Source organism: Stegostoma tigrinum, chromosome 7 (genome assembly GCF_030684315.1).
Source record: "Stegostoma tigrinum isolate sSteTig4 chromosome 7, sSteTig4.hap1, whole genome shotgun sequence".
Lineage (NCBI taxonomy): Eukaryota > Metazoa > Chordata > Chondrichthyes > Orectolobiformes > Stegostomatidae > Stegostoma > Stegostoma tigrinum.
Window position 1 is genome coordinate 52,406,501 of NC_081360.1, and position 26,298 is coordinate 52,432,798.

Here is a 26,298-nt window from a genome sequence, read left to right on the forward strand (position 1 = left end):
GGGCTACCTGCACAATCTTGAAGGGAATTAAGGGAGTTAATAAAGGTTGATATTTCCAACGAAGCCCAAGCACAACGACGGATTTTTGAAAAAGCTATTTTCTTTTAAAAAAAGTAAAACCTTTAACGTTCAAAAATTAGGAGGCTGGATCACAGATTATAATATTGTCACCAGAGAGACTTGAAAGCTAAATCACAGGTGTTTGAATGTCTTCATTAGAGCATCTGATGAATGCGAAAGTGTGTCGAGCCGTTCAGATCGTGTGGATATCCCCTGCCAGACACTGATCCAATGTATGGGGAACCCACCCCTCTCCCCCGTTGAAACACCCAAAGACAACAACCAGCAAGCAGCAGCAAAGACAGGTGTCTTTTCCCTTTATTAGCATACAGCTCTGAATTAACGTACACATAACTGCTCTTCGGGACACGGCGCACAGAACAATCTGAGTAACATGAAAAACCAAGACAATATTGCAGCCCTTCCCTGCCCCGACGTGACGGCAAAGACACTTAAATCTAGCGAGTTTTGAGAAGATTTGTAGCTCAGGTTGACGTTAAGTACATCCAGAACACTTAAATCTGGAATCAGAGCCACCCACCACTGATCAGCTCCGAAAAGCAACAAGTATCTTCATGTGATGAGATAATGGGAACTGCAGGTGCTTGAGAATCCAAGATAATAAAATGTGAGGCTGGATGAACACAGCAGGCCAAGCAGCATCTCAGGAGCACAAAAGCTAACGTTTCGGGCCTAGACCCTTCATCAGAGAGGGGGATGGGGAGAGGGAACTGGAATAAATAGGGAGAGAGGGGGAGGCGGACCGAAGATGGAGAGTAAAGAAGATAGGTGGAGAGAGTATAGGTGGGGAGGTAGGGAGGGGATAGGTCAGTCCAGGGAAGACGGACAGGTCAAGGAGGTGGGATGAGGGTAATAGGTAGGAAATGGAGGTGCGGCTTGGGGTGGGAGGAAGGGATGGGTTAGAGGAAGAACAGGTTAGGGAGGCAGAGACTTCGCCGTCCCCACGAGCACTTACCCTGCAGCGGACACAGCGACGCCGGAAGCACTTCCGCTGAATGTCACGGCGCGTTTGGTGTGTGCATGCGTCTTTTGGGTAATGTAGGCCTAGAATGGCGGACAGTGACTACAATACGCGGCAGGTCGCGCGGCACCGGCGCGTCCCACGGCTGTCAATCAGGCGCGTGGGCCGTTCCTGCTAGCACTCAGCATCCGGCTTGGAGATAGTGAAGCCTTTCGTACCCTGGTACTGGGTATGAATCCAAAAGTATTTTTAATGGTAAACACTTTATCAGAATTAAGACTCTTTGGATAAGAAGATAGTGGGTATAGAGTCATCGGATTGGCTGTGAAAAAGGACAAATAGCATTTCAGAATAAAAAGTTGGTTGTGCAAGCGACAGTTTTAACGAGATGAGTCCAGCTGAATGCAGGCTTTCTTGGGATAGTCCTGTATCTCAGTCCTGGCGTTTGTTCTACTTGATGTTGGCCTAGATACATTGTGTTATTATTTTACACCGTTCAAACTTGTGCATGTGGATAACTGCAACAGCTGACCTCCCCTCCCTCCTGCTGTACTGAAGCTGCTTGGCCTCCTGTGTTCATCCAGCTCTACACCTTGTTATCTCCGATTCCCCAGCATCTGCAGTTCCTACTATCTCTGTTTTCTTTTACCCCACGGAAGTTGGTTAACCAAGAGGTTTTGACACCATGGAATCGATGATCAGTAGGAAGGGGTTGCAGAGTAGTAATGTTTGTAATCCAGACCCCCTAGTGTAATGTTAAGAGAAAGAAGATTCACACCCTCCACAAATGCCCTTTCTATCATTCTTACCTGGTCTGGCTGGCACATATTCTGACCTATGTGCAATTTAGGGATCAACAAAAGCTGCTGTTTCAAGAAAGCATAAAAAAAACTGTAGTTGTAAATGAAGACTGTCTTTATAGCGGAAATGGTTCGGCCACAGACCTGGTACCTCCACACAAGAGGTAGGACAAATCCTGGATGCCAAAAAGAGATGTAAATGACACATAATAAAATGTGAGGCTGGATGAACACAGCAGGCCAAGCAGCATCTCAGGAGCACAAAAGCTGACGTTTCGGGCCTAGACCCTTCATCAGAGAGGGGGATGAGTTGAGTGTTCTGAAATAAATAGGGAGAGAGGGGGAGGCGGACCGAAGATGCAGAGAAAAGAAGATAGGTGGAGAGGAGAGTATAGGTGGGGAGGGTATAGGTGGGGAGGTGGGGAGGGGATAGGTCAGTCCAGGGAAGACGGACAGGTCAAGGAGGTGGGATGAGGTTAGTAGGTAGATGGGGGTGCAGCTTGGGGTGGGAGGAAGGGATGGGCGAGAGGAAGAACAGGTTAGGGAGGCAGAAACATGTTGGACTGGTTTTGGGATGCAGTGGGTGGAGGGGAAGAGCTGGGCTGGTTGTGTGGTGCAGTGGGGGGAGGGGACGAACTGGGCTGGTTTTGGGATGCGGTGGGGGAAGGGGAGATTTTGAAGCTGGTGAAGTCCACATTGATACCATTGGGCTGCAGGGTTCCCAAGCGGAATATGAGTTGCTGTTCCTGCAACTTCGGGTGGCATCCTTGTGGCACTGCAGGAGGCCCATGATGGACATGTCATCTAAAGAATGGGAGGGGGAGGTTGCAGGAACAGCAACTCATATTCCGCTTGGGAACCCTGCAGCCCAATGGTATCAATGTGGACTTCACCAGCTTCAAAATCTCCCCATCCCCCACCGCATCCTTAAACCAGCCCAGTTCATCCCCTCCCCCCACTGCACCACACAACCAGCCCAGCTCTTCCCCTCCACCCACTGCATCCCAAAACCAGTCCAACCTGTCTCTGCCTCCCTGACCTGTTCTTCCTCTCACCCATCCCTTCCTCCCACCCCAAGCCACACCCCCATCTACCTACTAACCTCATCCCACCTCCTTGACCTGTCCGTCTTCCCTGGACTGACCTATCCCCTCCCTACCTCCCCACCTACACTCTCTCCACCTATCTTCTTTTCTGTCCATCTTCGGTCCGCCTCCCCCTCTCTCCCTATTTATTCCAGAACCCTCACCCCATCCCCCTCTCTGATGAAGGGTCTAGGCCCGAAATGTCAGCTTTTGTGCCCCTGAGATGCTGCTTGGCCTGCTGTGTTCTTCCAGCCTCACATTTTATTATCTTGGATTCTCCAGCATCTGCAGTTCCCACTATCTCTGTAAATGACAGATGTCAAGTTTCTCATGTGAGAGCCAGGCTGATGACAGGAAGTTCAATGAGAGAAAGGAAATAACAGAGGCAAAGAACCAGCATTTAAAGACATTGGCAGCCAATATTGGTAATTCAAAAAACTTCCATATGCATGCAAGAGGTATACAAAGTATAGTTTGCAGACAACATAATTTGGAAATAAACTGAGATGAGGATAGTGGAATGGACTGCTGTACCATTGGCTATATTAGTTACTGTGGGGAGTTTGTAGATTCTCCCTGTGTCTGCATGGCTTTCCACTGAGATGCTGTGATTTCCTCCCACAGTACAAAGATGTGCAGGTTAAATGGATTAGCCATTTAATGGTAAATGTGGGGTTACAGAAATGGGGGAAGGCTGGGTGGAATTCTTTTCAGTGTATGTCCTTTCCGAACAAATGGGCCAAACGGCCTTCATTTGCAGTGTAGGGATTCCATGATTTTTTGAAAAAATGTAGAAAAGAATGAAGTGATACATTTGAATAGGAAAAATGAGGTGAGACAATATAAACCAAAATGTATAATTCTGGACCTGGTGCAGAACCAAAAATCCAGAGCTGTGTCTGCTTAAGTTCTTTAAGGCAGCAGGGCATTTTGAGAAAATAGTGAAAAATGCATATGAATTCCTGGGATTTTAAAATTGAGGTATACTGTACAAAACTAGGTGGTTATGATGAACCTTTATGAAAATCTGGTTTATTCTCAACTGGAATATTGTTTGTATATCTGAACAGCACGCTTTAGGGAGATCATGAAGGTTTTAGAGTGTCCAGGATATTAGAATGGTTCCAGGAATGACGGACTTCAGTTTTGTGGATAGAGTAGAGGAGCTGAGATGGTTCTTTGACGAAAGTTGAGAGGAGATTTGCCCAAACCATGAGAGTTGGTCAGAGCAGGTCAGGAAACAGTTCCTAATGACAGAACAGTCCAGATGCAGAAGATGCCAAGTTGAAGTGATTGGCAAAAGAAACAATAGCAATATTTGGGTAAAAACTTATCAAAGGATAGAATTTGTGGAGCTGGATGAACACAGCAGGCCAAGCAGCATCTTAGGAGCACAAAAGCTGACGTTTCGGGCCTAGACCCTTCATCAGAAAACTAGGCCCGAAACGTCAGCCTTAAGTGCTCCTAAGATGCTGCTTGGCCTGCTGTGTTCATCCAGCTCCACACTTTGTTATCTCGGAATCTCCAGCATCTGCAGTTCCCATTATCTCTCTCAAAGGATAGAATTTGATCTGTTGGGCGAGAGAACCCACTGTGTGGACCACTGAATTCAGAAACTAGTCTTGACCAATCCATAAGAAACCTCACGTTTCCTTTTTCTGCCTTAATTGTACCTTTGTTGTCATTTCATGGCAGCTTTTCAATTGTTCATAGAAGTTGACAACAGTAGATTTTGGAAGACAGGTGCTGCAGGACATCAGGTGGTGGTGACCTGAAACATGCTGCTGAGGAGGTGGCGGACGCAGATATGTGAACAAGTTTAGGGTACATTTATACAGACACATGAACAGGCAGGGAATAGAGGGATACAGATCTTGCGCAGCTGTTGGATTAGTTGAGAATGGCAAAATGGTGGTTATAGACAAGGTGGGCTGTCTGGCCTGTTCTATGTTCTATCACAGTAACTAACCCATTTAGGAGGTCTGTTTTCATGCTGAGGCTCATGCCTTTCTTTTTTCAGCTATTTTTGTGACTGCAATTTGTGCTGATCAATGCCATCTGTAACTTGTCTACTTTAGGATCCATTTTGTTCTCACTTTAACAAGTTGCAAACAGCTGATGGAACAAACGGCTCTTCCCAAAATAGCTAACTTACTTTATACACTAAGAGTGGTTTGTATTAATTTGTGGTATAGCGCTGATCGCCTAAAATGGTATTGCTGGAGTTGCCTGTATTCTTATGGTTTTTCCAGCTTGTTTTCTTGTAGTTAACGTGCATTCTCATAATGATTGCTACAGTGTTGTAATTAAATTAGAATCTGGTATTAGTGTCTGACCTCATTACCCCACTGAATTTTTTCATGCATAATATTTAATGAAAAATGTCAGCTGAAGCAACACCTTTGTTGGAAATGATCATCATAATGCGTTGTTGTCAACTAAATGTGAAAAGAATTTTTAACATGTTTCAAAAATATTCAGACTTTTGCATTATTAAATATCTTTCACAGACCAAGTCAACAGGGGAGAACTGGATTTCCGCCTCACTGTGTCAGAAATGCTGATAAACAAAACATAATCTTGAGATCCATTAAAAGGACATTTGGCAGCCATCATGGATAATCTAGTCATCAAACAATCTTTAAGCGTGCACGTTACAAAGAAGTCTACCAGCATTTCATGTTTAAGGAAAAAAAATAATTGTTGCATTTTGTCTGCAAGAGCTCTTGGTTTGTATGGAAATGAAAATGGCTCTGTGCTCAGAAAAAACTTGACTATCCTCCGTCAGTTAGTATGTCAGGTGAGTTGAATTTATTAATAAAAACCAAAAGAACTGCGGATGCTGTAAATCAGGTGCAAAGACAAAGTTGCTGGAAAGGTTCAGCAGGTCTGGCAGCATCTGTGAAGGAGAAAACAGAATTAATGTTTCCAGTCCTCAGTTCTGAGGAAGGGTCACCAATAATCTTTACACATAGTACTAAAAGAAATGAGATGAATTATTTAACACCTCTTTGAAAACTTGATCTGCCTTTTTTCCCCTCACCAGCTGAAAATTTTAATATTCAAAATAAAAGCTTTAAACAAATTAAAATTAAAAGTTGATGAAGGTCGAGCTGTGGATGTGCTGTATATGGACTTCAGTAAGGCATTTGATAAGGTTCCCCATGGTAGGCTCATTCAGAAGGTCAGGAGGAATGGGATACAGGGGAACTTAGCTGTCTGGATACAGAATTGGTTGGCCAACAGAAGACAGCGAGTGGTAGTAGAAGGAAAATATTCTGCCTGGAAGTCAGTGGTGAGTGGTGTTCCACAGGGCTCTGTCCTTGGGCCTGTACTGTTTGTAATTTTTTATTAATGACTTGGATGAGGGAATTGAAGGATGGGTCAGCAAGTTTGCAGACGACACGAAGGTTGGAGGTGTAGTTGACAGTATAGAGGGCTGTTGTAGGCTGCAGTGGGACATTGACAGGATGCAGAGATGGGCTGAGAGGTGGCAGATGGAGTTCAACCTGGATAAATGCGAGGTGATGCATTTTGGAAGGTCGAATTTGAAAGCTGAGTACAGGATTAAGGATAGGATTCTTGGCAGTGTGGAGGAACAGAGGGATCTTGGTGTGCAGATACATAGATCCCTTAAAATGGCCACCCTGGTGGACAGGGTTGTTAAGAAAGCAATATGGTGTTTTGGCTTTCATTAACAGGGGGATTGAGTTTAAGAGTCGTGAGATCTTGTTGCAGCTCTATAAAACTTTGGTTAGACCGCACTTGGAATACTGCATCCAGTTCTGGTCGCCCTATTATAGGAAAGATGTGGATGCTTTGGAGAGGGTTCAGAGGAGGTTTACCAGGATGCTGCCTGGATTGGAGGGCTTATCTTATGAAGAGAGGTTGACTGAGCTTGGACTCTTTTCATTGGAGAAAAGGAGGAGGAGAGGGGACCTAATTGAGGTATACAAGATAATGAGAGGCATAGATAGAGTTGATAGCCAGAGACTATTTCCCAGGGCAGAAATGGCTAACATGAGGGGTCATAGTTTTAAGCTGGTTGGAGGAAAGTATAGAGGGGATGTCAGAGGCGGGTTCTTTACACAGAGAGTTGTGAGAGCATGGAATGCATTGCCAGCAGCAGTTGTGGAAGCAAGGTCATTGGGGTCATTTAAGAGACTGCTGGACATGCATATGGTCACAGAAATTTGAGGGTGCATACGTGAGGGTTAATGGTCAGCACAACATCATGGGCTGAAGGGCCTGTTCTGTGCTGTACTGTTCTATGTTCTATGTTCTAAAATGTAAATGATTAATGCAGGTAAAGGTCCTGGGTAATGTGGCTAAATCTGTCCACTGGAATGAACTTTGCATAGCATTATTTGAGTGTTTAGTTCAAAATTTAGCTGTGTCCAAAAATTATCTTGTCAGTGGAAGCGGAACAACTTCTTTTAACTGGTTTGGGAGACTCCATTGCTGATTTGAGAATATGCAATGACATGAGGTATAGTACTGAGAATTTTTTTTTAATGTAGCATTAAATCATTTATCTTAAGGTATCTTACGTGTTTGGAATCAATTTCTAACATAATTGCCAATTTTTGTTTTTAAATAATTGTAAATGCTAGAACTGATTAGTTGATTTGTGTATTAAACTTTGAATACCCTTGTCTTATTTCGCATTGTGCTTTACAAAGATCTTTAGAAAATGGGAGATAACAAAGTGTGGAGCTGGTTAAACACAGCAGGCCAAGCAGCATCTTAGGAGCACAAAAGCTGACATTTCAGGCCTAGGCCCTTCCTCAGAAAAGGGGTGAAAAGCTTTTCTGATGAAGGGTCTAGGCCCGAAACGTCAGCTTTTGTGCTCCTGAGATGCTGCTTGGCCTGCTGTGTTCATCCAGCTCCACACTTTGTTATCTCGGATTCTCCAGCATCTGCAGTTCCTGTTATCTCTTCATAAAATGGTCCAGCATTATTTATATGCTATATTTCAGAAGTCTACAACTTTTGAGTGTGTTTGGACAAAACAATCAAATTCACCAGTGGTTTATGAAAAAGGAAAGATTTACTTTGACAACTACAGATGTTGTTTTTGTAGGTAAGTCAAATATTAACAGAAAATGATAACGAAGGATGCACCACACCACTTTACATAATTGTATTAAACTATTACCTTGAGTTTTGTTAGGGCCATTCAATTCCACACCTCATTAATGTATCGGTCTAAACATGAGACAAAGAACTGAATTCCAGAGGGGGAAGGAGGAAGAGACAAGCTTGCTCAGTTTAATGCAGAGCCTGAGTCTGTTGAATTCAGCAAAGTCCTCACAACACCTTTCCATCAGTAATTAGTTCATCTTTATCAGCTGTCAAAGTACCAGCAGTGCTGTGCTGGGTAGTCTGTATGCTGTCTTCTGCACATTGTCAAGGCATAAATCATGCCTCTCAGGTAGACATTGCACCCCATCAACTTTTGTGTTCCAGCAATCATTCTGTATTTTCCTTAAAAGCTGTAGCTTGTGTTTGGCATTTTTATAGATCTGATGCTTGAATGTTTTGACTGTGGAGCTACTAGAAAACTTGTGTAAAATGATAGAATCATATAGCACAGAAACAGACTGTTCACTCCAACTTGTCCATACAAACCAAGTTTCCCAAACTAAACTAGTCCTACTTGCCTGCATTTGGCCAATATCCCTCGAAACCTTTCCTATTCATGTACCTGCCCAAACATCTTTTAAATGTTCTTCTGGCAGTTTATTCTGCCTATAAACCACTTCTGTGTGGCAAAATAATAAAGTATGAAGCTGGATGAACACAGCAGGCCCAGCAGCATCTCAGGAGGACAAAAGCTGACGTTTCAGGCCTAGACCCTTCATCAGAGAGGGGGATGGGGTGAGGGTTCTGGAATAAATAGGGAGAGAGGGGGAGGCGGACCGAAGATGCAGAGAAAAGAAGATAGGTGGAGAGGAGAGTATAGGTGGGGAGGTAGGGAGGGGATACGTCAGTCCAGGGAAGACAGACAGGTCCAGGAGGCGGGATGAGGTTAGTAGGTAGGAAATGGAGGTGCGTCTTGAGGTGGGAGGAAGGGATGGGTGAGAGGAAGAACAGTTTAGGGAGGCAGAGACAGGCTGGGCTGGTTTTGGGATGCAGTGGGGGGAAGGGAAGAGCTAGGCTGGTTGTGTGGTGCAGTGGGGGGAGGGACGAACTGGACTGGTTTTGGGATGCGGTGGGGGAAGGGGAGATTTTGAAGCTGGTGAAGTCCACATTGATACCATTGGGCTGCAGGGTTCCCAAGCAGAATGAGTTGCTGTTCCTGCAACCTTCGGGTGGCATCATTGTGGCACTGCAGGAGGCCCATGATGGACATGTCATCTAAAGAATGGGAGGGGGAGTTGAAATGGTTCGCGACTGGGAGGTGCAGTTGTTCATTGCGAACTGAGCGGAGGTGTTCTGCAAAGTGGTCCCCAAGCCTCCGCTTGGTTTCCCCAATGTAGAGGAAGCCACACTGGGTACAATGGATACAGTATACATGTGTGGCAAACATTACCTCTCAGGTCCCGTTTAAATCTCTGTCCTCTCACCTGAAAACATGCCTCCTGGTTTTGAACTCCCTCACCCTAGGGCAAAGACCTTTGCTATTCGCCTTATCCATGCACCTCATGATTTCGCAAACCTCTATAAGGTCACCCCTCAACCTTCCTATGCTCCAGCAAAAAATGTCCCAGCCTGTCCAGCCTCTCCCTCCAATCCTGGCAACATCCTAGTAAATCTTCTCCAAACCCCCTCCAATTTAATAATATCCTTCATACAGTGGGACGACCGTGTGCACGCTGTTTCTGTTTCAGACGATGGGTGATCTATCATCAGTCTCATCAAGCTGGTCTTGGTGCTTCCATTTGATGACAAAACTATCGCGTGTATGCTGCAGCCACAAAAACCTCTGTTTTCCTTATTTTTGTTCTTTTGTTTCAGCACTGGCCCTAAGCCAACTGTGCTTTATGAACTACCGAAACTTCACAAGTCTCAGAAAATTGAGGATGCCCTACTTTGCGAGTCTCCATTGGTGAGTTCCTAATTCTTCCTTTTTCCATGTAATATATTATTAGACTGTCTCGTGAAGGCTATGGTATTTCTTTAGCTGCACTTCCTACAAACCTGTATCACCACCCTAGACATTAACAGGTAGAATATTTTTTTTAAGTACTTCTGAGAAGTGATAGGCTTCTTTGATTTTCTCTGTAGGGATGCTTCAAGACCTGAGTGGCCAGGCTAGATCCAAATTATGATTGAAAAATGCATCTTCACAAAAGAAGACACAGTTGTTGTGTCGTGTTGTTGCTAACATTGGGGTCTTCTGGTTACTGTCAGTGATTGAAATTGCCCATGCCTTTTCAAAAAAAAAACTTATTTTAATTCCTTGCTCATCTCGTTTCAGGCCTTTCTCTTACTGACCTTCTCTTTAGGACTCCTCTGTTAAAAAGGCAACATTTCAGGGAAATGGGTGGAATGATGAGGACACCACCTCGGTCCCATTAAAGTAACTGCAGTACATTGGCACCTAGTCCAGGCCATGATTGTAGGGCAAATTCGGGGAATCCTGGTGCAACGGTGGCAAGGCACAGAACTGAAATGATTGAAATTAAGTTATTTTTCTTCTGATCTGTGCTAATATGTGTTCCCTATATGTAGGCAAACAAAAATTTAATTAATGTCCAATGCTATTTAAATATTTGTAACCACTTGTCATTTCTCTATTAAATGTTGTGGAAATTATTAAATTGTTGTAACAATATGTGAAATTAACAAATTGTTTTAAAATGAATAGGGCTGTTTAAATTAAGGGCCATTTTATGGCATACGGTGGATGCTTGATCAGTGTGATTGGCAAGAGAATGAGTATTGCCATTGAGCCCAGTCAAAATTGTTAATGGAAAGAGGGACTGATTGTTTTTGAGACAATACTTCAAGGTTCATTTTGCTCCAGAACCAAGCCTAAATCTTTACACTTAAGTGAGATTAATGCCCATCTTATATTGTGCGGGGATGAAAATAAGTTAATTCTTTGAGGTTAGTAGCAGTTTGCTGTTTGGTTCTTAGACTATAAATTGCAAGACAGAAAGAAACTTCAGCATTGAAATAAGTTTAATTATATCTCTTATTAGCCTTACAGTGGTCATAGAATGGTGTATGCCTTAACGTTGCATGATGGAAATGCAGTGTACAGGTGCTTAATGTGTACTTCAGAGATTCCTGTGCCACTTATTTTCATGAAGATGTTAACTCATTTTTAAAGGGTGAACAAAACCTCTAAGATTGAAAATAGAAAGTGGAGATTAATACGTTAAATATTCCTTGGTTTCACTTCCATGTTTCTTTGTTTTTAGTTATGCATTTGAACCTGAAATGCTGTAACCTGCAAGGCCCTGAACCAGGTGCGAGGAAGTAGGATGAGAATGGGTGGCAACTTAATTCACTCAGCACAAACACATGCACTGAATGGTGAAGGGTCTAGGCCTGAAACGTCAGCTTTCCTGCTCCTAAGATGCTGCGTGTCCTGCTGTGTTCATCCAGCTCAACACCTTGTTATCTCAGATTCTCCAGCATCTGCAGTTCCCATTATCTCTTACATGCACTGAATGGCCTGTTTCTGTGCTGTAACTTTCATGTGCTTCTTTTCTGTTGTTAGCCTTCATTATTTAGTAGTTCTGACACATTGACATGGCTCATTGCAAAAACATTTTCAACGCTTAGAATGGAAATGTTAGAAGCAAGTTCTTTTGTTGCATGATTTGGCCATTTATGGAACTCCGCAACTATGAATAAATTAAAAGTTTACTGCAAAGGTCAAAATATGATTGATTAGTTGGATAAGGTTACAATAATTATTTGACTTAATTTTCCTACAATTCCATTTATCACAACTTCTCAGCTAATACAAAATCCATACCAGTTAACTATAATGTTTTGATTACACACTTTGGATGACAAGTAATACTTAGGTTTTTTTATTATTTGCTCATGGGATATGGATGCTGCTGGCTAGGCCAGTGTTTATTTCCCCTTCCTGATTGCCCTTAAGAAGATGGTGCTGAGTGCCTTCTTGAACTGTTGCAGTCCATGGTGTGTAGGTACACAGGAAGGGTGTTCCAGGCTGCTATTTTGAAATGAATTCCAGGGTTTTGACCAAGTGACACTGAAGAAATAGCTGTATAGTCCAAGTTGATTGGAGGAGAACTTGTAGGTGGTAGCATTCACTTACATCTGTTTTCCTTGTCCTTCCAGTTGGTAAATATTATAGGTTTGAAAAGTGCTGCTGAAGGAGTCTGGGTGAGTTACTGCAGTGCATCTTGTAGATGGTACACACAGCAGCTGTGGTGTGTCAAGGGCAAGGGGTGTGAATGTTGAAGGTGGTGAATAAGGTGCCGTTCAAGTCGGTTGCTTTGTCCTAGGTGGTGTTGAACTTCTTAAATGTTGTTGGTGCTGCCCCCATCAGGCAACTGGAGAGTATTCCATCACTATTTTTCTGATGAAGAGTCTAGGCCCGAAACGTCAGCTTTTGTGCTCCTAAGATGTTTGGCCTGTTGTGTTCATCCAGCTGCACACTTTGTTATCTAGTGTTCCATCTCAGTCCTGGTTTCTGCCTTGTATTTGGTTGACAGACACTGAGGTGACATGAGGTGAGTTGGTCCACTTTGAACTGCTCTCATAGCCACAGTTCAGTGTTCAATGGTGACCAATGTAACGACAAGCTTAAACAAAAGAAAACCCAAATGCCTGCCCTTTACCTTCAGCATCATCACTGCCAGCTACCAAACTGTCAGTATCTTTGGCAGGAGAGAGTGAATTGGTGACAAGAATTTAACAAGTATGGAATGGATATTCTTTGTGGTGCTTTAATGGGGCACGATGTAGGTTATCTTGAATTTGCAGTTGTACATTTTGCTATCAGTATTGATTGTGCCTCCATGCTCATCATCATTTCTGCTTTTCTAAAAATCTTGGATTTGTACTGAATTTTTTTACAGTACCAAATAAAACACAAAGTGTTGTGGCTGCAATGGAGTATTGAGTGGTGGAGACATTCTAGGAAGATGGGGTAATAATTTGAAAGTGGTATTATTGACTGACTTGCATTTTTGCTCCTTTGCCCACTTCTCCAAAACCTTGTAATTTCTTTTTTACCCTAAACCCCACCATTGACCATAAATGTCATCTCATTGCCACTCCATGATTTGATATGAATTTAACTGTAGCAGTGTTTTCTGTTAGGATTCTTTTCTTTCTATGAAGCTATAGTATACGAATGTTAAATTTTAAATCACTTTCAGAATTCATTTGTTTTTTAAAAAAGGGAGAAATGTTGCCCAAACCATCAGACCATGTACCATCACTCATAGCTCTGACCGCAAACAACTGGCTCATTCGTACATCTATTAAGAATGCAGAAATTCTCGAAAAAATCTACCTCTCATCTCAATGGAAATTCAGGTATTCAAACTACCATTTCTTGTGAAAGATTTATTTGAGCGATAAAGTAGAATTGTTTCATTATCCAGTCCAATATTCGCTGCTGTGGAATAGTTTACCATTTTTTCTACTTATTTCTTCAAATTAAAAAAAAACTTAGTCTACATTTCATAAATACTTGTGGCATCTTTATTCATTTGTGCTAATTTAAGTGCTTACATTCCAAACCTAATATAGAAACATGCCATTTAACAGAGCACAAAATCAAGCCATTCACTCATCATGTCTGTGTGTCTCTTTGAAAGAGCTGTTCAGTAGTCTGACTCTCCTGCTCAAGTGTGCAATTTACCTTTTCATGTATGTCAGTTCCCTTTTGAAAATTAGAGATTTGCATCCGCTGCCTGTCCATGTGTGCATTCCAGATTGCTGTTTCAAAATAAATTTCCCTATAGTTTGCCAAATAACTTCAATTTTTTCACCTCTGCTTACTGACATTTCTATCGGTGGAATCAGCTTCCTCTAACTTAGCACATTGAAATCCCTCTATTAAACCTGCCTTTTACTTTGTTTGCTTTGTGGAAAATAATTCCTGCTCCTTTAGTCTGTCTTCATGCAAATGAACTCTTGCTTCCTTTCTAATTAATCTAATTAAACTGAATCCTCTTACAAAGCCTTGCACTCTTCCTAAGTTGTGGTGTCCAGAGTTGCCACAACGCTCTGATAAAGACCTGATGAAACGAAGACATCAAAAACAATTAAATACATAAAATTGAATGGCTAATATAACTGATAAACTAATAAAACAGAGACAGCATAAATCTTTGATCTGAATAGTTTGCTTCTATGTGACAAAAGAATTTGGTGAAGAGATGGCACAGCCATTACTTGTGTAAACAATGTATTAGAAAAAAATGGTAAAGAAAACAGTTACTGTGATTCCTCTATATAGAAAGGGATATAGGGATAAATTTTACCTTTTTTGAAATGGGGTGGGATGGCCATGTTTGGTGGTGAGAAGAAATTGAGTCTCTCTGTCTCTCTCACCTTCCTCTACTCATCCCCCGCCTCTCCCAACCACCACCCCAGGGAAATCTTGACCGATATTTTTCCCTTCTGACAACCTTAATGGAGGGGAAAGTTTCAGCCATAGAAAGAGTTCCGGAAACTGTAGACCAGTTAATTAAACATAAGTGGTAGCAAAAAAATTAAGGAATCATTAATGATGATGTAATTATAAAAAACTAGAAACTGAAAATACAATAAAGGTGAATTTCAACTGAAGGCCCGCGCGCAACTAACCTTTTAGAATTCAGCAAAGAACTGACAGATTAAACAAAGATAGTGTAGTGGATGTAATATATTTGAATTCTAAAATATCCTTTAATAGGTTACCTCATAAAAGACTTTACTTAGGGTCAGTATACCTGGAATCAGGATGGTACTTTTGGCACGGAGGTAGTGTCCCTTGTTCTGGGCGAGAAGGCCTGGTTCAATTCTTACATGCTGCAGAAATGTATCATTACATGTCTGAATAGGTTGATTAAAATGTCTATATGGAATCAGGCAAAACATGGCATAGTTAATGGCAAATTTTCTACAAAGCAGAAACTGGAATTAAAGGTTAAGCTGAGTTACACTGACTGGCATAAGGTGTTCTGTTGCTTCTAGGAATCCAGCTGTTAATGATTTGGCGAGACAAGCTCAAAATGTTTGGAAAAATACACAAGTGTGAGAAAACAGTGCTCAAGATTGTGCTTAATTGATAAATGAATTTTGATAAGATCACAGCTCATAGAATGTTCTTGGTATTGGTGAGATGGATCATTTTAGTAGGAAAGTCAAAGCTGCCACCTACCGCTGGTTAGTAAGGTTCTAAATGGGCAGAGGAGCAAAGAAATCTTGAGTTGTGGATGCATAAATCACCAGAAGTACCAATGCAAATTAATTAGATCACTAAAAAGCAAACCAATCACTGGTTTCGTTGCTGGAGGGCTAGAACTTAAAAACAAGGAAAACTGTAAACTTTATAAATGCTTAGGCTACAATTGGAAATGGAAATACAGATGTATATGGAGTCAGCAGAGCTCCTTGTGGTAGTGCACCCTGGTAGAGCCCTAGTTCATACCGTCTCCTGCAGAGATGTGTCATGACAAGCTGAAGAGGTTGACTTGAAAGTATCTAGATGACATTTGGTTTACTATGCATTATGCATGGTGTTAAAAAGAATGTTGAGGTATTGGAGAAGGTGCAAAAGAAATTTACAGAGATGATACTAGAATTGAGAGGTTACAAATGTTAGAAATAGGCAGGGTAGAAGATTTTGGTACTTGAGGGGAATTCAAAAGCAGATAAAAATAAAAGCAGAAACAAGTCGTTCCTTAATAAATCCAATTGGGAATTTGGAGGTAGAAAGCTTATTTACTCAACAAATGCTCTGCATATAAAATGTGCTACCATATGGAGTAATTGAAACCCATTGCCTACATACAGTAAAGAGAAACTAGATAACTACATGAGAAAGAAAAGAATGTAAAGGCATGGTTTACAGCGGTGATTCCCAAATCTTTCCACACAGTGACCCCAGTTCAGGTCTTGAAAATTGTTGTGATGTCAGTCTGAACTCAGAGATAGTGGGTGAAGGTGTCTGTTAGAATGTGAGCACATTCTTGAGGACCTAACATCAATATGGACTGGTTGGGCCAAATTGCCTGGTTGTGTTTCAGACTCTATATAATTTGATATTCTATGATGTTTATACAATTAATTATAATTAACAGGTATTTGACTTGGGACGATACTCAAGAGACAATAGTAGCCAAGACTACACAGAATAAAGTTACAGCTGCAGCTAGAGTGGTAGGTCGAGGCAATGATGTACAATGTCATGAAGCTGATTTAAGTGCAATGTTTGTGTAAAACCACACTGAATTTTCTGGAATTCTTTGCTTGTTCTGTCCCTAATTAGCAGCTGTCAGTAGTCAACATTCATTTTGAACATCCTTGGAGGAAAGATTTTTGAAATGAATAAGCTGTGAAAGGCATTTATTTTTGTTTTTGCTGCTTGTACCTTTCTGCAGATGAAGATTAACAATGTTGTTAGTAATTCTCTACAAAGCATTTGCTACCTTTAATTGCAATATGCACTCAATAAATATCACTTAATTTTGAGGAATACTGACTGCTGCGTCACTTTAACAGCAGTTTTTTTAATGCAATCCGTTTCAGAAAATTGGCAAATTTCCAAATGAATATAAGAGCGGTTCTTTGGCAGTATTCAACCAATTCGTAATGATTATACCAGAATGTTTCATCCTAATGTGCGGGTATGGTAATAATCAATGAATAACATCAAGCAAAAACTTAAGGAAATCAGCTTGACAAATGTTTTACATAGATTAATTAATTTGGCCAAATTGCTGTTGAGCTATCTGCGGAGAAAGCATGTTTAGATTTTTTTTTCTTGCATCAGTGAACTGCTTTGCTTCCAACTGGGGAGTCTGAACTACTTTGAAATTACTGGATGAAGTATTGCAGGCAACAGTCTTGTCACTCTGTGGTGCAACTCATTAATGTACAAACAGTTCTCATTACTGGGCTCTCACAGGCATTCTTAAAAAGACCTTCCTTTTCTTCTGATTATCAAACCCACATTTCTACAACTTACTTATTGCATAAACTGGTTTTAGTTATGCTATTAAAAGGTTCTAGTTTTGAAGTAAAATAAGCTGACTGTAGTAGAGTTATAACACACTACCCTTTTACACTTTCTGTATATATCGCTTGCAGTACCAACAGTGGCAACGTGGGGCCCACTGAGAAAATACCCTGCTTGATTTGACGACACATCTGTACGAATACTTAAATTATCTCCTGGTATATTTAAAACGCTTTCAAGAGACCTCTTCTTATACCCACATTGACATGACACTGCAATGTCAAATCCCAGTGAAATAGAGATACTTCACATCTGGCTGAGGATATTCTCTTTACTTCTCATGCGATAGGTTGATCACTGGTTTAGAATTGTTGAATATAGGAATGTATCTTACCCTACAGTAATTCGACTGTTTTCTGTTTACCTTACTTTAAATAACAATTGTTACTGTCTTTCAGGCTGGAATCCAACACTCAGTTCTTTTACATTTAGCTATTTTCAGAGTTCTACCTCTTACATTTGTAGGAATGCTGGCTGTCGACAAAAATGTAAGCTTCTTTATTCTAAAAGGATCTGTATACTGTAATTTGCATGAATTACATCAAAAATACCTCCTGCACATTGATGTTCCTGATTTAACAATGACCCCAATAAATGAATTGTTCAGGTATGACAATGCATGAAGTAGTGAATTCTCAATGTATGTAAAACCAACCCATTCTGCCTGTTTCTTTTCATGTATGTCATGTATTTGTCATATATAGGATTTCATCCAATTTATGGGTTTTCTGCAGCTCTCGGTAGTTTGTGCTGACCATCTGCACACACAAATCATTTATACTTGACTGATTTTTATTCTGTGTGTGTTGACTGCAGACTCCTAGTTGTCTGTTCTAATTAGACCATGATTCCACCAGCTGGTCTTGACTCATTTCTGGGAAATGAATTGTCATTCAGCCGTTTCCTGCATGCCCTCCATTTCACCTCATTGATCCTTAAGTCTACCATCTCGGACTGCCCATGTGCACCTCTCTCACATCAAAACTTGGAGTTCCTCACTTCACTATCACTTACATCTATGTCATTGACTTGTTATTCTACATGGTCTTTTCAATTTCACCGTCAGGTGACTGTCTCTGTACATTTTGCACATTCTCCCTGTGTCTGCATTGGTTTCCTCCCATTGGAGTGAAGAAGGATGGGAGGTGACTTGATAGAAGTGTACAAGATGATGAGAGGCATAGATAGAATGGATAGCCAGAGACTTCTTTCCAGGGCAAAAATGACTATCATGAGGAGGCATAATTTTAAGGTGATTGGAGGAAGGTATCGGGAGATATTAGAGGTAGGTTCTTTACACAGTGTTGGGCCTGTGGATTGCACTGCCAGCTGTGGTAGTTGAGTCAGATACATGAGGGACATTTAAGTGGCTGTTGGATAGGCACATGGATGATAGTAAAATGTAGGGTATGCAGGGTAGTTTTGATCTCAGGGTAGGATAATTGGCCAGCACAATTTCGTGGGCCAAAGGGCCTGTACTGTGCTGTACTGTTCTATGTTCTATGAATGATGACATTTTTCAAAGTCAGGATGGTGAGTGGTTTGGAGCAAAACATAAAAGTGGTAGTGTTCCCATGTATTTACTCTTGTTGTAGATGGTAGAGGTCACGGGTTAGGAAGGTGCTACCTAAGGAATAAACAGGTATTGTGCCTCTTTAGTTATAAGCCAAAGTAAGAAGGTCAATAATTCTCTGGTGCAATCTCCATGGTAATCTATTGACCAATCAGCACACGCTTCTCATGCAGTAGAAATTTGCTGCCTTTGAAATTTGACATACTTGTTTGTTCTAATGAGTGAAAGACAGAAAATGTCAACAGCATGTTAGTTTTTCAGCAATACCCAATGTAAATTCAGTCAGGAGAAACTCAGCTGGTCTGTCAGAATCTGTGGAGAGAGAAAACAGAGCTAGCCTCTAAAGTCCAGTGACCCTTCTGAATCCTTCAAATCCTACATCTGAAGATGGGTCATTAAACTTGAAGCATTAGCTCTATTTTCTCTCCACAGATGCTGTCGGATCAATTGAGTTTCACCAGCAAATCATGTTTGATCTTCAACATCCTTTGTTCTTTGTTTTATTTTAAAGTTCAGTAAGGTACTGTTGAAGACTGACATTCCTACTGTGTAGAGTGAGTTGATAAGTTTGGGATTTACATCAAAACATGCAACAGTTATAGTATGAGCTGAGGAAGTTTTCAGAATTAGAGTATTTTACTGAGATAAATATTACAGTTTCTACTGGTCCTCAGGCTGGGTAATGAAAAAGTTCAAATTTAGCATTAAAGGGTTGGGTTAAAGTTAGTGAAAAAGGACTTCACAAAAGAGTGTAACAGCAGACATAGATCAGTTGAAGTGAATGGTTTGTTCTGTGTCATTGTGTTTTACAATTCGGTTTCAACTCTTTAAAAAATCTGACTGTGTAATGTATGTTAACTACTTATGGGTGGTGGGTTGTACTTATACAGAGAAACTGCATTTTTCCAAAATTATATATCTGGCCAAAATTGAGAGCTGCACATCCATAAATTGAAGTTGTTTCAATTGGAAGAGCAAACACAATTTTGCAATACTAAGTACAACAATGAGCTAGACAGAGTTCAGATAGGATGCCAAAATGTGACACCACTGATCGATTTAACTTAGTGAAACCTTTTAATACTGTATTCTTCAACTCATAGATTTTTGGAAGCAATGTAACGGATGCCACTGTTTCTCATGGTTTACTCATTGTGATGTACAGCATGGGATTAGTCAAGCTTTACAGTTTTCAACAGATTGTTGAGAAGGTAAAATAAGAATATAGTGTTTGTTGGAGAATTCTGTATCTGTTAAACATGAAGCCTACAATCAGAACACCTCTGTAATTTGAAAAATCATACCTTTATTCACATACTTACTCATGAAGTTTTCACACTGATAATTTAACCAGAGAGAAAGTAGAATTGCTGTTTTTTGATTGACAAGTGCAAAGAGCATAATTGACATAACAAGTGAGTATAGTGAAGTATTTCATGAGGTCAAGAGTAGGTTGGACAAAGGTAAGCTAATGCATTTCTGGATTGGACTTTGCTTTGGAAAATAAATCTTACATCAAAGTGTAAGAACTAAAGAACTGAAGTTTGGGTTTTAATGAGAACAGTAAATGAAGTCAGGACACTTTCAGTGGAAGTTGACAACATTTCAGATGTAATAGATTTATTATGTCAATATAATGGTGTCTCTTTTCACAAGTCTGTTTTTTGAGTTCTAGTTCTAATAAGCACAAGACAAACACCTCAACTTCTATCTCTTTTCAGCATTGTTTAAATTTAGTGCAATTACAGGCTAATGCTATTAGAATGCTAGATGTTACTTTTGACTTAACTATCTCATTGGAAGGATATCACCTTCACCTTGGCAGCACTACCTTAGTAGAACACTAGACTGCCAATATTGTTTATGCTCAAATTCCAAAATGCAACTTGAATCCACAAGCTTCTGATTCAAGAGGTCACTGTGTTACTGATTTAGCCAGGTTGGCATAGTATGCTAATAAGTGATTCCTTTCACCTGTAACCTTCAACTTCTTCCACCACTTCACTTATTCATTTTACAACGTATATACCTCTCTGGTTTCTTCTAAGTTATGAGTTTCTGAGTAATAATCTTAAAGGTCCCAATGCGGTACCAAACATAAAAGGATGAAGTTGAGCCTGGCCAGATGTTTCAAAACAATCTTCCCATGATCAAAAAGACTACTATTTGAGGTTTATGTTGCTTTTTAAGACGTTACTTGTATAGCACGGTTATTTTAACTTGTGTATTGTTTTGGTTTAACAGTTTTATAATTTGTAGCTATTGAGTAAATGCTATGCGAAATTTAGTTCAGTGTAACAATTGTAAAATCTATGCTTGATCGCTCTTTGTTTTTTAAAAACATGTAACAGCCTTGACAGTGGGAGAAAACATCGACCTATTTCACTTAGCAGTCTGAAATGTTCTTTTCATATAAATATCAACATTCTTGTCATTACATAGTTTGCGCAGAAACAATGTATACTTGGACAAAAATGTGAATGGAACAACACAACTGGAGTTGTGGGTGCATCTCCATTTGGAATTCCATGTAATATTAAAATAACAGGTATTTTACGAAAACATTTCTAATTTGTGTTATGCAGAATTATGATGCATATGAAGCCAATTATCAATGTAAACATAAAATCCTGTTTTCACAGATTGTCCACCTGTTCTGTTTGAAGTATCTTGTCTTAAAAGTGCACTGCAGATTGGAGGGCATCCCTGGCATTATATCATTACTCCTAATGAACGAAAACAGGAAGGCATATATCATATTTATTCTTTAAAGGATAAAAAGCTGGTAATGTATCACAGTTGTTTTGGTATTTCTTACACAACATGGTTTTGCAGTTGGGTCATATATATAGAAAATTCTCATCTTTGCCTGTAAACAAATCTGGAACCTGACCAGATTAGAAGATAGAAGGAATCCATTTGGCTCATCTTATTCCAAGAAGGTTCACTCAACTCATTCCTGGGTTGAAGGGTTCATCTTATGAAAATAAAAAGTTGAAAGTATATCTGTTGGGAGTTCAGAAGAATGAGAAGTGATTTCATTGACATGTATAAGATCTTGAGGAAACTGTGTAGAGTGGATGCCTGAAGAATGTTTCCTCTAGTAGGGGATATTAAAACTAGAGAATGTAGTTTAACAATAAGGATCTCTCCTTTTTAAGGAAGAGATTTTTGTTTTCTCTCTGAGGGTCATAAGAGCATGGACTTCTTTGCCCCAAAAGGTAGTAGAGTCTTAGACTTTACATTTATTGAAGATCAAGTTAGATAGGTTTTTGATGGAGAGCAAAATGGAGATGTAACCACAACTTGATCTGGTTCCTGTTGAATATTAGAGCAGGCTTGAAGGGCCAAACGGCCTTCCCCTACTTCTGTGTCTTTTGGCTTATTTTGCTGAGTTGTTTATCAATCTAAAACTAATCCAGCAGTCCTGCTTTCTCCCTGTAGCCCTGAATCCAACTTCCTTAAAAGATGTGATCGTGTCTGTCTCAACCATTCCTTGTAACAAAACATTCCTTGCTGTAATAACTCTCTGAACAAACAGATTCCTCTTAACCTGTCCCCCACTTGAGTGAGAATTTTAAATTGATAACCTTTAAGTCAGTGATTCCCATACAGAAAGTGTAGTGTTTTCCCATTTGTACTCACTCCTTGTTATCTGTAAGGGTTAGGGGCATGGACATTCCCATGGATAACAAAAAAAAATGTGGCTAGTATCTCCTTAGTACTGCAAAGGCCCATGAAATATTGTCTGAGGCAGACTGTATATGGACCTGAACAATGCAATAGGCAAAATTCAAGAGGGACTCTGGGGCCAACTTCATAAGTTAGTGGATCTGTGGGTAGCAAATAAGCAGATAACAAGGACTGAGTATACATAATCTGCTCAGTATTCTTTGTGCCTTTGGAAATACCTCTATCACTTTAGGTTAATGCTCACAGTAGTGGTTTTCCCAGTCTGAGCACAAAACTGGTGAATTTAAATTTTATCTTCTCTTGGGCAGGATTTTCCCAAACTGTGAATCAGAATATGAGATTTTGTGGTCACAAACTCTCAGTTGGCAACAGCTGTCACAAATCTCCAACTGGGTCAGCCTGTAAAGACTGCTTGATATCCTAATGATTTTTAATGGTAGACACAACCTCAATGACCAACTTTTGAGGCCTGATTCCTGATCCAAAAAATGCCAGTGAAAGAAGAGGGTCTTAAAAATAAGCATGAAGATTAAACAATTTGCAAACCAACACACACACACACATGCACAAACTTTCCCTCCCAGATCCAGAGTTCAACTGGTCACACTTGACAATTTTCAAATCTTAAAATGGGGTCACAATAGGAAAACGTTTGGGAGGCACTGTGGGGCTTCCTAGAACAGGATGTTGAAAACTGTACACAGTTCTTTCCCATTGGCCTGACAATGGCCAGCATTTTCCTCTGCAGACTTCGCCCTCCTGTTCTGATGGTCAAATGAAGGTTCGGAAATCTTTCCCGGCTCGAGTGCAACTAAAAGTTTTTTAAAATGCATAAAGGTGGATAAATCCCTGGGACCTGATCAGGTGTGACCTAGAATTCTGTGGGAAGCTCGGGAAGTGATTGCTGGGGCCCTAGCTGAGATATGTGTATCATTGATAGCCACAGGTGAGGTGTCAGAAGCCTGGAGTTTGGCTAATGTTATGCCACTATTGAAGGAAGGTGGTAAGGAGCAGCCAGGGAACTATAGACTAGTGAGTCTGACATCGGTGGTGGGCAGTTTGTTGGAGGGAATCCTGAGAGACAGGATTTACATGTATTTGGAAAGGCAAAGACTGATTAGGGTTAGTTAAAATGGCTTTGTATGTGGGAAATTGTGTCTCACTAACTTGATTGAGTTTTTTGAAGAAGTGACGAACAGGATTGATGAGGGCAGAACTGTGGATGTGATCTATATGGACTTAAGTAAGGCGTTGGACAAGGTACCTCATGGCAGCCTGGCTAGCAGGATTGGATCACATGGAGTGGAGGGAGAACCAGCCATTTGGACAGAACTAGCTCGAAGGTGAAAGAGAGGATGATGGTAGAGGGTTGTTTTTCAGACTGGAGACCTGTGACCAGTGGTATGCCACAAGGATCAGTGCTGGGTTTACTGTTTTTCATCATTTATATAAATGTTTTGGGTGTGAACATAAGAGGTACGGTTAGTATGTTTGCAGAGGACACCAAAATTGGAAGTTCACTGGACAGTAAAGAAGATTATCTGAGAGTACAACGGGACCTTGATCAGATGGGTCGATGGGCTGAGGAATGGCAGGTGGAGTTGAATTTAGATAAATGAGATGCTGCATTTTGGAAAGGTAAATCGGGGCAGGACTTATACACGGAATGGTAAGGTTGTGGGGAGTGTTGCTGATCGGTGCAAGTTCACAGTTCCTTGATAGTGGAGCCGCAGGTAGATAGGATAGTGAAGAAGGCATTTGGTATTCTTGCCTTTATTGGTCAGTGCATTGTGTATAGGAGTTGGGAGATCGTGTTGCGGCTGGACAAGACATTGGAATACCAGATGCAATTCTTGTCTCCCTGCTATTAGGAGGAATGTTGTGAAACTTGAAAAGGTTCAGACAAAAATTTTCGAGGATGTTGCCAGGATAGGCTGGGGCTATTTTCCCTGGAGTGTGGGAGGCTAAGGGGTGACCTTAGAGATGTTTATAAAATTGTGAGGGACACATATAGGCTAAATAGACAAGGTCTTTTCCCCAAGATAGGGTAGTCAAAAATTAGAGGGCATAGGTTTAAGGTGAGAGGGGAAATATTTAAAAGGGACCTAAGGAGCAACTTTTTCATCCAGAGGGTGGTACAGGTATGAAATGAGTTGCCAGACGAAGTGGTGGAGGCTGGTAGGGTTACAGCATTTAGAAGGCATCTGGATGGGTATTTGAATAGGAAGGATTAGAGGTATATGGGCCAAATGCTGGCAAATGGGACTAGATTTATCCAGGATATCTAGTCCGCATGGACAAGTTGGACCAAAGAGTCTTTTTCCGTGTTGTATGACTCTAAGTCTGCCGTGTTTTATGACCTGTTATTCAGTTCTGATTTTCTGTTGGTTGGCCAATTAATGTCTAGAAGGGGACAGCACCATCCAGTTAAACATGGCAACAGGTTCTTGAGGCCGACAGGCTAACAGACCTGAAGAAGGAAGAAGCTGAGGAAGAGGACACCCAAAGATGGAGGTGTCCTGTATCCAACATTTTTAACTTAACAGTTTCAACACCAGGCCACAATTATGAGGGATACTCCATTCATAGGATGACCTGTGAATAAAGTCAGAAAGCCATTGAGGCGCTTTAAACTGGCTTGGCGTTCTGATCTTCTGCTGCTCTGTCACCAGGTGGCAGCCTGCAGGCAGCTACACTGTTTTCTCCCATGCCCTTGCAGAACAGAGGGGGCCAATAAGTAAATTGCATTTGACCTCTGACAGTAAGCACAGTTGTCAGATAATGAGGTCAGTTGGCGAGCTGTTGTTTCAGGAGAATATCATTTGCAGGGAAATGGCCGGAGGGAAGGACCGGATGGAGCTGGGGAATCAAGCCGACCTGTCTCTCAGAATTGTCGCACATAACTGCCCTCAACTAGTCAAAAATAAACAAAGCAGATGTTATGCGTCTTTACTTCGTTACTTCCAGCATTTTCCAGCATGATCTTTACTTCAAAGTATAAAACTAGGGAGGTCTTGCTAACACTTAAAAAGGCACAGACCACAGCTGTGAACAGTTTTCATCCCTTTATCTAAGGAGATATGGGCCAAATGCTGGGAAATGGGACTACATTTGTTTAGGATATCTGTTAAACATGGACAAGTTGTATTGAAGGGTCTCTTTCAATGCAGTAAAGTCCTTTGTTTCTATGACTCTGTGGTGAATCTGTGGAATTCTTTGCCACAGAGGGCTGTTGAGGCTTGGTTGTTAAGTATATTCAAGGCTGATAAAGACAGATTTCCAGTCATTAAGGGAAACAAGAATGATGGGGATAAAGCAGAAAAGTGGAGTTGAGAATTATCAGATCAGCCATGATCTCATGAGATGGCAGGGCAGACCTCTTGGGCCAAGTAGTCGAGGTCTGTTTCTATGTTTTAAGGTCTCATGGTTTCATCAGATCTCTACAGTAATTTTTTTTTAGTTTATGTGCAGCTTGCAAATTCAAATCATTTGTATTTACTAAGAATAAAATTGATCTAGAATTAACCTCAAGTTTAGGGGCAGCACAGTGGTGCAGTGGTTAGCACTGCTGCCTCACAGTGCCCGGGACTCGGGTTCGATTCCAGCCTTGGGCAACTATCTGTGTAGGGTTTGCATGTTCTCCCTGTGTCCGCGTCGGTTTCCTCCAGGTGCTCCGGTTTCCTCCCACGGTCCAAAGATGTGTAGGTTAGGTGGATTGGCCATGTTAAATTGCCCGTAGTGTTTTGGGAGGTGTAGATTAGGTGGGTTATAGGGGGATGGGTCTGGGTGGGATGCTGTGTGATTCGTTGTGGACTTGTTGGGCCGAAAGGCCTGTTTCCACACTCATGGGGTTCTATGATTCTATTCTATGCTTTTGTTTTCTCCAGTACAAGTAAAGTCATTTTATTAGTGATAATGGGGACTGCAGATGCTGG

General features: G+C 41.0%; 2 protein-coding genes across 4 annotated transcripts in view; one reads left to right on the forward strand and one right to left on the reverse strand.

The window, feature by feature from the left end:
- Positions 1 to 1,082, reverse strand: part of mettl8 (methyltransferase 8, methylcytidine) — a 63,745-nt gene extending 62,663 nt beyond the window's left edge. For 2 of the 3 annotated variants that reach the window (XM_048534797.1, XM_048534795.1), the window contains exon 1: positions 1,037 to 1,082. The gene's annotated coding sequence lies outside the window, so the exon portion shown is untranslated. The remainder of the gene's footprint in view (positions 1 to 1,036) is intronic. The other variant, XM_048534796.1, reaches the window with a different exon arrangement.
- Positions 1,083 to 1,203: 121 nt separating this feature from the next.
- dcaf17 (ddb1 and cul4 associated factor 17) overlaps positions 1,204 to 26,298 on the forward strand; it is a 41,532-nt gene continuing 16,437 nt past the window's right edge. Inside the window, exons 1-10 of the mRNA XM_059647270.1 lie at positions 1,204 to 1,297; positions 5,438 to 5,727; positions 7,907 to 8,010; positions 9,888 to 9,978; positions 13,267 to 13,403; positions 16,160 to 16,238; positions 17,496 to 17,585; positions 19,774 to 19,881; positions 21,113 to 21,218; positions 21,313 to 21,455. Coding sequence (XP_059503253.1) covers positions 5,542 to 5,727; positions 7,907 to 8,010; positions 9,888 to 9,978; positions 13,267 to 13,403; positions 16,160 to 16,238; positions 17,496 to 17,585; positions 19,774 to 19,881; positions 21,113 to 21,218; positions 21,313 to 21,455 — 1,044 coding nt within the window. The 5' untranslated portion in view covers positions 1,204 to 1,297; positions 5,438 to 5,541. The remainder of the gene's footprint in view (positions 1,298 to 5,437; positions 5,728 to 7,906; positions 8,011 to 9,887; positions 9,979 to 13,266; positions 13,404 to 16,159; positions 16,239 to 17,495; positions 17,586 to 19,773; positions 19,882 to 21,112; positions 21,219 to 21,312; positions 21,456 to 26,298) is intronic.